Here is a 16,607-nt window from a genome sequence, read left to right as displayed (position 1 = left end):
GTGGGCTGCTGAAGTGCCATGTCTGACAATGCTGTCTGTTCATTCAAAATGAAATCATAACATTCATGTGTGAATATTCAGATGGAGTGTTGTGGGGAGTATGCAAAGGCCAAAAGGACAGCCGAGGAACTGATACTCAAGGACAATCTAGATTTCTGGAAAGGATTTAGCTCAATATTCAGTGTGAGAAGGGGGAAAGCAAATAAGCAGTTCACATACTTTACTGGTAGATAAGGATATTTTGTGCATAGGTGTTTTCATGATTGAGTAATTTAATGGGTGTTACTACAGGGAAATCTAACTTCCATGCAACATTTTCACATAAGACTAATTCAGGGACAGTCATATTACTTTGATGGGAAAACAATCAATCACATTTTTTTTAATTGACAGGGTAAAAAATATGGCTCCCTTTCACAGAAACAATTTAGTCATCAACATATATCCTGGTCAGCAAATAAGGAGCCCAGTTATGAAGAGTGGCTTGGCAGAAAACAAACTACACGGTTGCTTTTATTTTGTTGGGAGGAGGGGGGTAATCCTCATGGCATACTGGGTGTACCCTGGGAGGCAGAAATAAGGGTATGTCATAATTGGAAGAATTAGGTTTAAAGGCAGTTAAGTTACTCTTTTCCTAGTATCAGTTCAGTTCAGTATACTACAATTCAGATGAACCTAAAAAAGCTACATGCAGTTTTCTCCATACAAATAAGACATTTTCCTAGTTATTAAGCTGTCCTAATTCCCTTACTAGATACTTTCATTAGTTTTTAATGTCTATGTATCAGTTCTCTGGATTTCACAAACAGGAAAATTTGAAAGAGAGAAAAAAATATGGAAAGCACAATGAAACTATCTAGAAGAACAGTAAGAAAATGTTTCTATCAAAGGCTAGTTATAATAAAGATGAACAAAAAAAAATATCAAGATATACACACAGGTAAAAGTGATTTCCTTTACACATTCCACTTCCTTGATTGTTTCCTTTAGCTTAACTTAATATGCTTTTTAATTCAGAGCACATACAAAACTCTCCATTCCCACAAAAGAATACTAAAAGCTTTATTGAATGGTCAGGCAGAAGTGGGAGACAGGATGGGGTGGACAAAAGATATTCATTCCTGCATTTGTTTACTATGTTCCAGGCACTGGGAATTCAAAGATGAACAGGAAAAAGTTTCTATCTTTGAGGAATTGACAAAGATAGTTCTTATCTTTGAAGATCTCTTTAAGATCAAAAACTACACTTACCAATATACTATTAGGAACTGAATTTTTAAGTCTGAATAAAATTGAGCACACACAATTATGTCTGCACAGACCATCAGCTATAAATGACCCCAAGCAGGTTTCATTCTTGCCCTCCAATGACAGAGTAGCTGTCAGGGCTGCATAACAGTACTGAGCACAACCCCCCACATACAAAAAAAAATAGGTTCATCAAGAAGTGGCTTTCAGAGAGTTGAAAAATAAAGGTTGGGGAAAGTCGTAGATATAACTAGATCAATTACTTTTTTTTAATTACTAATGTACTATTTTTTAGTACCTCTTATTCATGAATGTTTCAAATACTAAAGTAGTAGCATACTAGAGTATACTTTATCTCAGAAAAGGGAAAAAAATGAAAAATACTTAAATTTAAGCCTAGATTAGAATTCAAAGCTACATTTAAATAAATCATGGCATTATTTTCAACGTCCTTATTTTTCTTGTTCTTATAAGCTATCATTCACTCAGTACTATGTTCCATGGAATGGGCTAAGAACTTCAGATTTGTCTTAAAACTACTCTATGAGAAAACCTTTTTGATAGAGTCTATAGAAGACTCATCACAGTAACTTAAAATAGGAAAATATAACCTATAAATTAAAAGTAATGGGAACCTGAGTTTATCAAGCCTGGAGAAGAGATAACTCAATAGCCTTTCAGTGTTTTGGTTCAAAGTCTTTTTGACTTTCAATCAGAAATTCTTAAAGACTTTACAAAACATTTAGTTAGAAATAATCCCTTAACTTTGATACTACATCTTTTATGAAATCACAGGGTAGGATACTAAATGAAAAGTACTATCTTCCACCACATTTCTTTTTCAGTCAAGACAAACCTCTACTAAGATGCCAAAGCATGTCTAATATGGTCACCCACACACCAGATGACATAAGTGCTGGCTCAGTTTTTATCCCAGGGTAATTTTTAAATGTTACCTCTCTTTTACACACTTTGAATTATCTTTTCTGAAACTAAACACTGAGGTTCAATTTCAGGAAACAGAGAGGAGTTACAATAGTTAAATCAAGTGTTTGTTTACTGCATGCATGTGGTCCACACTAAAAATTCTATTTTCTTTTCTTGTATAAAACAAATTTTTAAAAATTATACTGTTTGTACATAAGATTCTCCATTTGCCTACTAATAGATTTAAATGTCTGCCTCTCCTTGTATGTTTACATACCCCTCCCAGGTAAAAAACATAACTAGTGGGAAAAATTAAGATCCTATTTGTAATTTGTTACATAGTAATTTATTACTATGATTCTATACCTTGTTTAGAATTGCCACATGAAGATATTCAGTAATAGCTAAAATGACTTCAGTTTAAACCAATTATTATAGTGGATAATACAAATACAAACATTCTAACAGTTGTTTCCTGCTCAGACTCATTAAACAGCAAGGGTATTGTAGATTAAACTTATGCTCCAATTCTAGATTGCCAATGAGAGCAGTGTCTGTGTCCATTTGGACAATAAGGATTATAATGAAAAGTTCTGATTGTTTTTAAAATAGTTTACAAAATTTGTTTCTATTTTAACATGGACACACATCCATAACTACCCTTAACCAAGTTCATTAAAACCCAGCAACAAAAATGTCCTTTATTTGAAAAAAATTCTTTGATTATAACAAATCAACAATGGGGGGGGACATTTAATACTACAATGTAAAGAAGCTAAAAGCATTCCCATATAAAATCTGCTCCTGAGGGAAATGAAACTGCTACTTTAAAGTGGCATCATATATTTAAAGACAGTAATAGATTAAACAATATTAACACTTTTAAAAATTCATCAAAGACAGTGTAGAAATAGCTGACATAAGTGATAACTTATTATGATCTTAAAAATTCATGACAACTATTTTTAACTCTAAAATTGAATACTTAATTATTATAATCTAATTAATGTTTCAGTTCAGTTCACTTCAGTTGCTCAGTCCTGTCCAACTCTTTGTGACCCCATGAACTGCAGCACGTCAGGCTTCCCTGCCCATCACCAACTCCCGGAGTCCACCCAAACCCATGTCCATTGAGTTGGTGATGCCATCCAACCATCTCATCCTCTGTCGTCCCCTCCTCATCCTGCCCTCAATCTTTTACAATGAGTCAGCTCTTCGCATCAGGTGGCCAAAGTATTGAGTTTCAGCTTCAACATCAGTCCTTCCAGTGAACACTCAGGACTGATCTCCTTTAGGATGTACTGACTGGATCTCCTTGCAGTACAAGGGACTCTCAAGAGTCTTCTCCAACACCACAGTTCAAAAGCATCAATTCTTCAGCGCTCAGCCTTCTTCACAGTCCAACTCTCAAATCCATACATGACTACTGGAAAAACCATAACCTTGACTAGACTTTGTTGGCAAAGTAATGTCTCTGCTTCTTAATATGCTGTCTAGGTTGGTCATAACTTTTCTTCCAAGGAGTAATATTCTTTTAATTTCATGGCTACAATCACCATCTGCAGTGATTTTGGAGCCCAAAAAAATAAAGTCTGCCGCTGCGATTCATGGGGTCGCAAAGAGTCGGACACGACTGAGTGACTGAACTGAACTGAACTGAACTGTTTCCACTGTTTCCCCATCTATTTCCCATGAAATGATGGGACCAGATGCCATGATCTTAGTTTTCTGAATGTTGAGCTTTAAGCCAACTTTTTCACTCTCCTCTTTCATGTTCATCAAGAGGCTCTTTAGTTCTTCTTTGCTTTCTGCCATAAGGCTGGTGTCACCTTCATATCTAAGGTTACTGATATTTCTCCTGGCAATCTTGATTCCAGCTTGTGCTTCTTCCAGCCCAGCATTTCTCATGATGTACTCTGCATAAAAGTTAAATAAGCAGGGTGACAATATACAGCCTTGACATACTCCTTTTCCTATTTGGAATCAGTCTGTTGTTCCATGTCCAGTTCTAACTGTTGCTTCCTGACCTGCACACAGGTTTCTTAAGAGGCAGGTCACATGGTCTGGTATTCCCATCTCTTGAAGAATTTTCCACTGTTTATTGTGATCCACACAAAGGCTTTGGCATAGTCAATAAAGCAGAAATAGATGTTTTTCTGGAACTCTCCTGCTTTTTTAATGATCCAGCAGATGTTGGCAACTTGATCTCTGGTTCCTCTGCCTTTTCTAAAACCAGCTTGAACATCTGGAAGTTCATGGTTCATGTATTGCTGAAGCCTGGCTTCGAGAATTTTGAGCAATACTTTACTAGCGTGTGAGATGACATATCTCATTTGATTCACACTGCAACCCCAGGAGCTAGACAAGACAAATATTATTACCACCCATCTCTGGCTTAGAAAAATGACTCTCCCTCCCCTAATAGCTAACAAAAAACAATAAATATCAAGTCAAGATTCTAAAGTAGCTGGTTCATAAACCAGAACCAGTTTAAGGTATTAAGGTACATTCTCCCCTAGTAACCCAAATTTTTATTTTGAAAAATTCTAAGCTTACATAAAAGTTGAATCAATGTATGCTATCCATGAACATCTATATACCTCCTATGTAGATTCAACAATTAACATTTGCCCTTTTTTCTCTAGACCAAAAAAGTTGCAGACATAATCTCAAAAAACTTCAGTGTGCATCTCCTAAGAGTAAGTAAGGACATTCTGCCACGCTACCACAATTATCATTATCACAACTATTCCTACTATCACCTACTGGGTTAGCCAAAAGGTTCATTTGGGTTTTTCCAGAACATCTCACTGAAAAACTGAAACAAACTTCTTGACCAACCCAATAGTACCCAATCTGACCCTTTGACTCTAGGTTTCTCTACAAACTTTATCTGTGAATCAATTTAGAGCACTTCGGAGAAGGAAATGGCAACCCACTCCAGTACTCTTGCCTGGAAAATCCCATGGACAGAGGAGTCTGGTAGGCTACAGTCCATGGGGTCGCAGAATCAGACACGACTGAGCGACCTCACTTTCCTTTCCTTTGGCTTTTTTTTACCAAAATCCAACATAAGAAACAGTCAAATAAAGAAACTAGTCAGACAACTGAATTAAGATGACAGAGTGAAGCATAAGCAGAATTTCTCTCCCCCGATCCCTAATGCAATAAACAAAATATAGCTTACTTTTTTTTTAATGTCCCCAAATCACCACCAACCAAGCAAGAAAAGAGCAAATTATGCTGTTAATTTCAAGGGCATGCAAACACACACACACACACACAAAGATTCTAAACTACAGACAGTGTGGTATGGTGCCTGCCATTAACCCAATCCCCAGAAATAGTACTGAGCAAGGAAGGTAAGTAAATAAAATCCTTTAGGCAATAAGACATACAAGGTAAGTAAGTAGCCTGAGGAAAAACCCTTCTGAGTAGCAGCACAGCAGGACTCTGGCTGCTAAGGCTTGCTGTCTCTCAAAGGAACTGGGCTCAGACTGGGGAATCAAAGTTCAAGGGAGCTGGATACCCACTTGGCTGGGCATGCGTAGTATACGATGTGTAATCTGTCTCAGAAGACAAAACAGAGACCCCCTAAATGACGGCTGTACTCAGCCTCATGGAGCTCATTCACTCCCTATTCCAGACTACAGAGAAGTCACTCAGTCATGTCACTCTTTATGACCCCATGGACTGTAGCCAGCCAGGCTCCTCTATCCATGGGGATTCTCTGGGCAAGAATACTGGAGTGGGTTACCATGCCCTCCTCTAGGGGATCTTCTCAACCCAGAGATCAAACCCAGGTCTCCCACATTGCAGGCAGATTCTTTACTGTCTGAGCCACCAGGGAAGCCCAAGAATACTGGACTGGGTAGCCTATCACTTCTCCAGGGGAAATTCCTGACCCAGGAATCGAACTAGGATCTCCTGCATTGCAGGTGGATTCTTTACCAGCTGAGCTACCTGGGAAGCCCCATATTTCCCCTTTAGAAGGAACCTTAAAACAAGAAAAAAAAAGGTTAAATCTCGAGCTAGGCAACTAAAGTCTTTTAAACCTATATATAAACACATAATGATTTGTTATAGTGAAATATTTTTAGGGTAAAAAAATGAATCAAAATGCTAAGTCAGATCATTGGAAAGATGCACTTTTACTACCACAACCTTAGAAATGAGAGAAGATAGATTTCTTTCCACACTGGGATCAAAATAAACTTTTTCACCTTCCCTTCTGCCTTTCTACCTCTGCAAAAATAGAGACTGGAGTTAGGGGCAGGCACCAGGCACAACTGTGATAGAATAAAGACAAACGAGGGCTACAATGGAGATGGCGGAGTGGAAGACTTTTAGCACCTGTGTATCTTAACAATATTGTATCTGTATATGTTTATACATATGTCTACATATGGGACTTCCAAAAGTTCGATGTTTGGGCTCCTGCTTACAAGTTTATGATACTCATAGCCAGAGAAAGAATTTCAGAACAAGAGATCTGAACATTAAGATTTTCGACGAAAAATAATAACATTAGTGGGTGAAAGTAAGATGAGAAAGGCTGTCTGCATTGTCTCAAAGTATCTCCCCACAGGATGCATATTAACAACAAAGGGAAAAAGAGTAACTATATACTGGAGAAACCTGGCAGCCATCACCTTAACCAAGTGATTAATGTTAACATCACCAGTAATGGGACAAATTGACTTTACATGCTTCTTAATATTACACACTGGGAAAACACAACCAGTGTTCTTTGAACAAGCACTAGTCAACATGACTCATCCTTTTCAGACTATAAGGATCAACATAATGAAACACTGTTATAGTTCTTTTATATGAATATATGCTATAAATAAATATCATGTATAGTAATGAACTACTTAGCAGAATTCTTTAGTGTACCTTTATACAATATAAATTTGTTAACATTAAAAAAAAATTATCTACCTGCTAAGTATCTAAAGCCAAATGAAATAGATGTCAAGTGATTAATACATAAGAGTTGTTAATTTTCTATCCAGTTACTGTTGTTAAAAATTAAAAATTAGGTGCAATCACCAAACACTGGACCACATTTATGCTTGTAACAATTTCCAGATTTCTAGAGTCTTTTGGTTACACTACTTTACAACTGAAAAGAAATTACGCATTCTTTAAGACCTTGGTTACGCAAAGACCTCTTAGAACACAAAGCACAAACCATAAAAGAGAAGTGCTATTAAATTGGAATTAATCAAAATTTTAAACTTTTGCTTTTCAAAAGACAGTAAACAAAATGACAAGGCAAATCAGACTGAGAATAAAAGACAACTGAATTTAAAATGGGCACGAGATTTGAATAGACATTTCAATAAAGGTGATTACAAATGGCAAGTACGAACATGAGAAGATGCTCAACATCACTGATCATCAGTGAAACATAAATTACAACACAAAAGATAGCACTACACACCCATTAGAATGACTAATATTTAAAAGACTGACAATACCAAATGTTGATGAGGATGTGGGGCATTAGGAAGTCATATACAATGTTCCCAGGAGTGCAAAATGGTACACATGTGTTGGAAAAGTTTGACAAAAAGTTAAACATACACTTACCCATATGGCCCAGCAATCCCAATCCTGGGGAAACAAAAACATACACTCCCCCCGAAAAAAGACTGTAGAAGAATATCCATAGCAGCTTTATTTACAATATCCCCTAATTAGAAACAACTCAATGCCCATCAACTGGCAAACAAATAAACTCTCTTATGTGTATATAATGAAATGTTATACAGCAATAAAGAACTACTGACACATACAACTGAGATGAATCCCCAAAGCACTAAGTGGAAGAAACCAGACAGAAAAGAGTACATTCTATACAATTCCATTTATGTCAAACTCTAGAAAAAGCAAAAGCACAGTGACAGAAAGCCTACCAGCGGTTGTCAGGAACCAGCAATGAAGGGAGGGAAAAAATGGCAAAGGAGTAAGAGGAACTTGCTGGGATGATGAAAATATCCTATATCGTGATTGTGGTGGTAGACATACAACTATATACATCTGTCAAAATTCATCAAATTGCATACTTAAAGTTGGTGAGGTTTACTGTATGTAAATTATAACTCAAAGCTAACTTTAAAAAATAATAATAAGCCAAGACACAGAAGCAACCTAAGTGTTCATCAAGAATGAATGGAGAAAAATATGTGGGATCTGTGTATGTACACATACACACACACACACACACATACACACACAATGGAATATTACTCAGCCATAAAAAAGAATGAAACAATGTCATCTGCCACAAAATGGATGGACCTTGGGATTACCATACGAAGTGAAGTAAGTCAGACAGAGGAAGACAAATATATATCACTTTTATGAGGAATCTGAAGAGATGATATAAATGAACTTATTTACAAAACAGAAATAGACTCACAGACATAGAATAAATTGGGAGCAAAGGATGAACAGAAGCACACTACCATATATAAAATAGATAAGGATTTACTGTATCTCACAGGGAACTATATTCCGTATATTTTTAATAAACTATAATGGGAAAGAATCCAAAAAAATGGTATAAAGATATATACATACATACGTATAGCCAAACCACTTTGCTATACATCTGAAACTAATACAATATTGTAAACCAACTCTACATCAATAAAATAATAAGTTTCCCTTGGAGTAGTGATTAGGAGAGCATCTAAGGAAAACTCTCAAGTGTTAGTACTGTTTTATCTCTTGATCTAAGTGGTAGACACATGGCTAGTTTTGAAAAAGCCACTGAGCTATACAATTATGGTTTGTGTGCTTTCTGTATCATGTTTTACTTCAATAAAAAGTTTACTAAAAAAAAAAAAAAAAGAATGGATCCTGAACAGTCTGAAGTCTGAGGCTAAAGGGACTTCACACAAATAATGGCAATGATTCAAAACTGCAGCCAATAAAATAAATGAGCAGAATAAAAGCAAGAGGAAAGAATGTTCAAATAACCACAATTATAAGAGGATTCAAAAAGCAATCACATGTCCAAACCATATTTTTCTACCTGGAGGGCTTGACTGGATTTAAGTTTTTATGTATAAATGGCTGGGACACAATTGACTTTGTCCAAATCTTACTCAGCATAACATTTTCTTAAGTTTACTTTCTTTGTATTTCTAGAGATACACATAACACAAATACACTCAGAACATTTTCATTCTATAATTTAGCTTTCTGCTCTAAAGAAAAAAAACTTACTAACCTCCTTCATAAATGACTTGCCTATCCGCACCACTTTTGCAAATAAAATGGGATCGTGAGAAAGGTGGGGACCAAGGTAACAGAACATATTGAAGACATCTCTCCTCAAATCTTCAAAGCTCTCTGCTTGTTTTGGTGCTCTCTTATTTTGCAAAGCACTAACAGGTGAGCCTTTAGCACCTTTAGGAACGCCAACTCTACAAAAAGAAGAAAAATGTATATATACTATGCAATGCTCCATTTTAACACAGTCATATTATAAAACTTTTCTTCCTCATATTTGCTTCTTCTATTTCATTTGTGCTTAACTTCATTATACCACATAATTTAACTGGTAGAAAAAGACAAAAACAATACTCATTTGAAAAAACTCAGAGCTTAGGAGACGGTTTCAAATTAACTGCATAAGAAAAGGAAATCAGAGTAGTGTAGGTTCCATGTAACAGGTAACATATTCATACATCACATGAACTTGGTTTTTAATTAAATTTGGTCAATATCAGGAATTTGGATATGGGAATGGGGAACAAGGGATGGACCTCAGAGACACAAAGATGAAAGAGAAAAATATAGAGATAACAGTAAACATTTCTCAACCTGACTTCCACTACCTAGACTGAGTGTGAGGGTATGAAAGAGGGTATGTCACACTAAAAAGGACAGCATGCCCAGAGTTCTCACCTGCTGAGCAGGTGTCCCGCTGTGGAGTCACAGGGGTCACTCTCTGAAGAAGAGCCTTCATGGTCCACAGCCCACGTGGCACTGAAGGCAGCAGCCAGCAGCTATGCACGAGTCACAAAGCTGGGACTTTTGAGGCAGGCTCTGATCTGTGGGGCTGAAGCCAGCACTGCTGCCAGTACTGCTCCTAAGTATCCTACAAGTAGGTTGAGGGCTAGAGGACTGGTTGACACAGTAACCAGGGATGAGAGAGGCTGTACTAGCAATTTCCAGAAGAGCAGCCTATATGTCAGAAGAGACAAGGCAAGCAGAGTGGCACAGACCTCACTCAGAGCCACTCAACCCAAGATAGAGGAAAATTACACTAGGTAAAAACTTTAGGAATTCTCTCCTCCCCAAGAGAGAAGGAAAAGTCAAAAACAGAAGAATGGAGTCTTCACTCTCAGTGGAGCAAATCCTACCTAGAAATCTAACATGTAGTTTTTAGACAACACTGCAGCACAAATTCTGCAATGCCTGGTGTAGATGATAGGAGACAAGTCACTGATTAATACCTGCCAGAAGGATATACTCTGTGAACATCTCTCATCTTCTGATAAAACAATTTAAAATATATGCTTGATTGAAGGAGACAAGGTAAATATGCAGATTTTATTTTGTAGTCCTAAACTCTTTCTACCTCAATTAGTTAAGCATATGGTAACATACCTTCGATAGAGAGGCTCAATAGTTATATGAATCAGCTTGCAAATAGCAAGGGCTATTAGTTTATGTGAAGCTGCATAGTATGGAGGCATCTGATCCATAATGCTCTGTGCATGCTGCCAATCACCAATCTTTAACAAGGCTTCCAACAAACCAAGTTTTTGGTTGTCAGGTGGCTAAAATGGGAACAATTATAGCAAAGATACTCAGAATACAGATACCAATAAATCTTTAAAGATTTTTCATTTAAAAAACTAAGCCAAATAACACAATGTATGTCAACAATAGTTGCCATTCATGGCAAATTCAACAGTATTTTCTTGAAAGCACAATCAAGTTTTTTAGTGACTGAAAAATGAAATAACAGGATCTTCTTTTTCATTTAGCAGACAAAACACGACAGTTTACAGACTTAGAATTAAATTCAGTTCTACTTAAGGTTCTATTGTGCCACAGGAAACTAAAATTCATCTTTGAGAATCCCTTCAGGACTAGAGAGACACTATACACAGGGCACAAATATAGTCAATATATGTGTGATATTATCTAGAATACATTCTGAAATTTATATAGGAAAAAACATGACAGCCTCATTTGGGAGGTGCCAAAACCATGTTTGCAAATTAGTATTCCACAAACTAGGTTTCATCACAATCAAAATTAAGAAATTATTCTTCCACAAGTTGATTAACCATCACAAGTTGAATTTCATAATTCTAAATCCAGAAGACAACATTTATCAGAATAAATTATATACCTTCTCCACTTTCTCCTCTTCTTTTTCCTTTTCTTTCTCTCGCTCGTCAATTTTATCAGAAGACAATACAACCATTGTAAGTTTCCTAACGATCTGCTTAGCTTCTACTATTTCTCGTTTGTGTTCATCCATAATGCAATTATCAGCAGGAAGAAGCTAAAAATAATTCATTAAAATTTCATAAATTAGCTAATACTATTTGTACATATAAAAAGCAAACACTACTCTTAATTGATAAAACTGTACATAAGAAGTCTGGTCTATTTATGATCATAATTTCCCTTTGAAATAGGTCTCCCCCTTATTTTCATATTAACCTGACAGGGTTAAATACCTGAATGTTGTACAATTTTCAACTCAGGTAGCAATTCAAAGTTTCATCTCTTCTGTTAGAGGTCCTAAATTAATATTATACTACAACAGTAGTGCCTACCATTGCATTTATTCAGTTCAGTTCAGTTCAGTCGCTTAGTCGTGTCCGACTCTTTGCAACCCCATGAATCGCAGCATGCCAGGCCTCCCTGTCCATCACCATCTCCCGGAGTTCACTCAGACTCACATCCATCAAGTCCGCGATGCCATCCAGCCATCTCATCCTCTGTCGTCCCCTTCTCCTCCTGCCCCCAATCCCTCCCAGCATCAGAGTCTTTTCCAATGAGTCAACTCTTCGCATGAGGTGGCCAAAGTGCTGGAGCTTCAGCTTTAGCATCATTCCTTCCAAAGAAATCCCAGGGTTGATCTCCTTCAGAATGGACTGGTTGGATCTCCTTGCAGTCCAAGGGACTCTCAAGAGTCTTCTCCAACACCACAGTTCAAACGCATCAATTCTTCAGCACTCAGCCTTCTTCATAGTCCAACTCTCACATCCATACATGACCACAGGAAAAACCACAGCCTTGACTAGACGGAACTTAGTCGGCAAAGTAATGTCTCTGCTTTTGAATATACTATCTAGGTTGGACATAACTTTCCTTCCAAGGAGTAAGCGTCTTTTAATTTCATGGCTGCAATCACCATCTGCAGTGATTTTGGAGCCCATAAAAATAAAGTCTGACACTGTTTCTACTGTTTCCCCATCTATTTCCCATGAAGTGATGGGACCGGATGCCATGATCTTCATTTGCTGAATGTTGAGCATTAAGCCAACTGTTTCACTCTTCTCTTTCACCTTCATCAAGAGGCTTTTTAGCTCCTCTTCACTTTCTGCCATAAGGGTGGTGTCATCTGCATATCTGAGGTTATTGATATTTCTCCTGGCAATCTTGATTCCAGCTTGTGTTTCTTCCAGTCCAGCGTTTCTCATGATGTACTCTGCATAGAAGTTAAATAAGCAGGGTGATAATATACAGCCTTGACGTACTCCTTTTCCTATTTGGAACCAGTCTGTTGTTCCATGTCCAGTTCTAACTGTTGCTTCCTGACCTGCATACAGATTTCTCAAGAGGCAGGTTAGGTGGTCTGGTATTCCCATCTCTTGAAGAATTTTCCACAGTTTATTGTGATCCACACAGTCAAAGGCTTTGGCATAGTCAATAAAGCAGAAATAGATGTTTTTCTGGAACTCTCTTGCTTTTTCCATGGTCCAGCAGATAGATGCTGGCAATTTGATCTCTGGTTCCTCTGCCTTTTCTAAAAAAACAAGCTTGAACATCAGGGAGTTCATGGTTCACATCTTGCTGAAGCCTGGCTTACAGAATTTTGACCATTACTTTTCTAGCATGTGAGATGAATGCAATTGTGTGGTAGTTTGAGCATTCTTTGGCATTGCCTTTCTTTAGAATTGGAATGAAAACTGACCTTTTCCAGTCCTGTGGCCACTGTTGCATTTTCCAAATTTGCTGGCATATTGAGTGCAGCACTTTCACAGCATCATCTTTCAGGATTTGAAACAGCTCAACTGGAATTCCATCACCTCCGCTAGCTTTGTTCGTAGTGATGCTTTCTAAGGCCCACTTGACTTCACATTACAAGATGTCTGGCTCTAGATTAGCGATCACATCATCATGATTATCTGGGTCATGAAGATCTTTTTTGTACAGTTCTTCCATGTATTCTTGCCACCTCTTCTTAGTATCTTCTGCTTCTGTTAGGTCCATACCATTTCTGTCCTTTATCGAGCCCATCTTTGCATGAAATGTTCCCTTGGTATCTCTAATTTTCTTGAAGAGATCTCTAGTCTTTCCCATTCTGTTGTTTTCCTCTATTTCTTTGCATGTCAGAGATTTCCCCTTTAAAGGCCAAACTCCAAATTAAATAAAATACTATATACAGTTCCAATTTGGGAGAGGTAAACTATTGATTTACATAATGGGGCAAATTTGATTCCTCTAAATGAAAAATCTCAAGTCAAAAAATTATGAACAGCTTGACATCTCACTTTTCATTTTCTAGACACCTATTTGACTTAAGTCACAAACTAGTTTCTAGTTTATTACAAAAGAAAAAATATCATGTGGATAGTTGACCCTCCGTTATGAAAAAAAGGATCAAGTATCTCAAGTATAGCCATCTTGTATGAGTAGAAGATGGTTAATATGGACAGTTCATAAATAGACACATATCCAACAAACCATTATTGAGTCATTTTTGCTAGGCACTATGGTGATAGCTCACCATTCCTGCCCCTAGAAATGCAAAATCTATTTCAACAGATAAATCTAACACAAACTAAAAAATCAGTAAATAATAAAAGGAGACACAGTGAGGGGCTTCCCAGGTGGAGTGGTGGTAAAGAATCTGCCTGCCAATGCAGGAGACACAAGAAATGCAGGTTCAACCCCTGGGTCAGGAAGATCCCCTGGAGTAGGAAATGGAAACCCTCTCCAGTATCCTTGCCAGGAAAATCCCATGGACAGAGGAGCCTGGTGGGCTACAGTCCATGGAGCCGCAAAGAGTTGGACACGACTGAGCACATGCACAAGGAGATACAGTGAAATATTAAACTACATACTACAGACTTTATCCCATCAGTCAAAAAAGGGGAGTGGAAGAAAACTCATTATGGACTGGTGCAAGGAGGTCAGCCAGACTTTTTCTCATTCCTTATTCTCTCCACTACCAATCAAACCCATTTTTATTGCTCTACTTATATACCTATCATGTATCTACCACAGATTCTCATCTTTTACCTAGTCTACTTCAATTGCCTCTGAAATCTCCCATTACAGTGGATTAACTCTAAGTTTTTAATTATAGTTCTCTCCATTTCCAGTCTTGTGTACTTTGAATATATGGTATTAGGTATATATAAAAGTTACAATGATTATATCTTTCTAGTACAAACAAGTTTATTATTATAAAGTGATTCTCTGTTCTGTCTGACAAGAATAATTTCCCTGGTATTTTTTCCCACCCTTTTACTTTCAACCTTTCTTTGCCCTTAGGTTTTAGAAGTCTCATGTAAACAATAAACTGGTTTTTAATCCCATCTGAAAATCCCTGTCACTTTAACAGGAATACTTTTAAACTCTGCTTATATTTATAATTAAGCTGAAAAATATCAGTAATAAATCTATCATCATTTTTGTACTTTCCATTTGTTCTGCGAGTCTACATTTGCCTGTATAAACTCATACCTATGTCTTCAGATTCTTCTTTTTCTGACCAGTTTTTCATGTTTTCAGTTAGTACATCCTTGTCTACACTAAATCTTGAATGGCTGTCTACTATCAACAAGAAAAAAATCCAAACTCCTTACCATGGCCCTTAACAGCCCTTCACAGTTTGGCCTCCAATCTACTTCTCCATCCTCATTTCCCCTACATATCATCCTAGGCTTCAACCACTCTGAGCTTCTCAGTGTTCCCCTAAGGGGATAATGAAATCTTTTCAAACCTCTTGCCTTTATATTCAGTTAATTCTACCTACAATACTTTCCACATATTTAAGCCTAGCCAACACCTACTCATCTATCAAGTTCCCAGTTGAATGTCAGTAGTTTGGAGAAGCCTTTCAAAATCCCCCAATGACAGATATGGTCACTACCTATTTTGAGCCTTCATAGCACTATGTGACTATTTCCAATAAACTACTTATAGAATGTAAAATGTTTTCTCCCTTGATAGACTATGACTGCTTCCAAGAGACTGATCAAATTTCATTCAGCTCTGTAACCATAATATGTAATGACAGGCAAGGAAGTTAGAAGTTAGAAAGTGATTTCAAAGGCAGTGAAGATGATGTCAGTTTTGAACAGTTAATAGATATCCTAATGCACAACCTAATAAAACAAGAAATTCTGTACTATAAACCTAGTGTTTTCAAACTGACAGGCTAAGCTACTGTTAAACTAGAGGTCTTCTATTACAACCACATACACATTTCTCTAGATCCTGCAATAAAAGCACAATATTAGTCATCTATTATCCAGCAGTAAAAACACCAGAGAAGCTGTCTTTTAATAGTACATGAAAAATTCCAAATTCATCCTGAATCCTCAAAATTAACATTTAGGGGAAAAGGAAGAACTATTTAGGTAATCCCATATTTCCCATAATCTGTATATAATACAGAAGTCTAAAACCACATTGATTAGAACTTGGCCTCTCTCTCCATGACATATGCTTTGATGACAATTAAGAACTTTAACTTCATAGTCAACCCTGAATTCTGTAGCAGTGACAAAAGGTATTTTATTTCCATGGTTCCAATAAACTAAATTCATTCACTTTATAAAGCAAACACAAAGCAATAATGTAATAGAACTTCAAAAATTAACACTTGAGAGTCTAGAACCAGTGCTATATGGCTGCCTCCTCCGCTTCCCCACCCCTGGGATGAATAACCAAATATTCTTAGCAACCCACTTAACTTACATGTACATAAAGATCATCTAAATCAATAAGGTTAAATTGTAGAAGTACTGCTGCAACTCTGTATAAAGATGAAGGAGTCTCTCCGTTTGGTTCCTTGAAAAACAAAAGAAAAGTTTCTATTTAGTGCAAAAAGTACAACTAAAATCTATCTTTTTAATCTACCAATAATTAAGAACAATTAGACCAAACAAATCTAGGGCAACAATAAGCTTCATTGCTCTTCCTGACCATGA

General features: G+C 36.9%; 1 protein-coding gene across 14 annotated transcripts in view; it reads right to left on the bottom strand.

The window, feature by feature from the left end:
- THOC2 (THO complex 2) overlaps positions 1–16,607 on the bottom strand; it is a 120,195-nt gene that overhangs the window by 43,675 nt on the left and 59,913 nt on the right. For all 14 annotated transcript variants that reach the window (XR_005725319.1, XR_005725318.1, XM_040265214.1 and 11 more), the window contains exons 9-12: positions 16,375–16,467; positions 11,561–11,716; positions 10,807–10,979; positions 9,422–9,617 (exon numbers count right to left, since the gene is read on the bottom strand). Coding sequence is in view for 12 of the 14 variants with exons in the window: in XM_040265214.1 (XP_040121148.1) it covers positions 9,422–9,617; positions 10,807–10,979; positions 11,561–11,716; positions 16,375–16,467 (618 nt within the window). In the remaining 2 variants the exon portion in view is untranslated. The remainder of the gene's footprint in view (positions 1–9,421; positions 9,618–10,806; positions 10,980–11,560; positions 11,717–16,374; positions 16,468–16,607) is intronic.

Source organism: Oryx dammah, unplaced genomic scaffold (assembly GCF_014754425.2).
Source record: "Oryx dammah isolate SB20612 unplaced genomic scaffold, SCBI_Odam_1.1 HiC_scaffold_23, whole genome shotgun sequence".
NCBI classification, from domain to species: Eukaryota; Metazoa; Chordata; class Mammalia; order Artiodactyla; family Bovidae; genus Oryx; species Oryx dammah.
The sequence above is the reverse complement of the archived record's forward strand: the minus strand, read 5'-3'. Positions and strand labels throughout refer to the sequence as shown.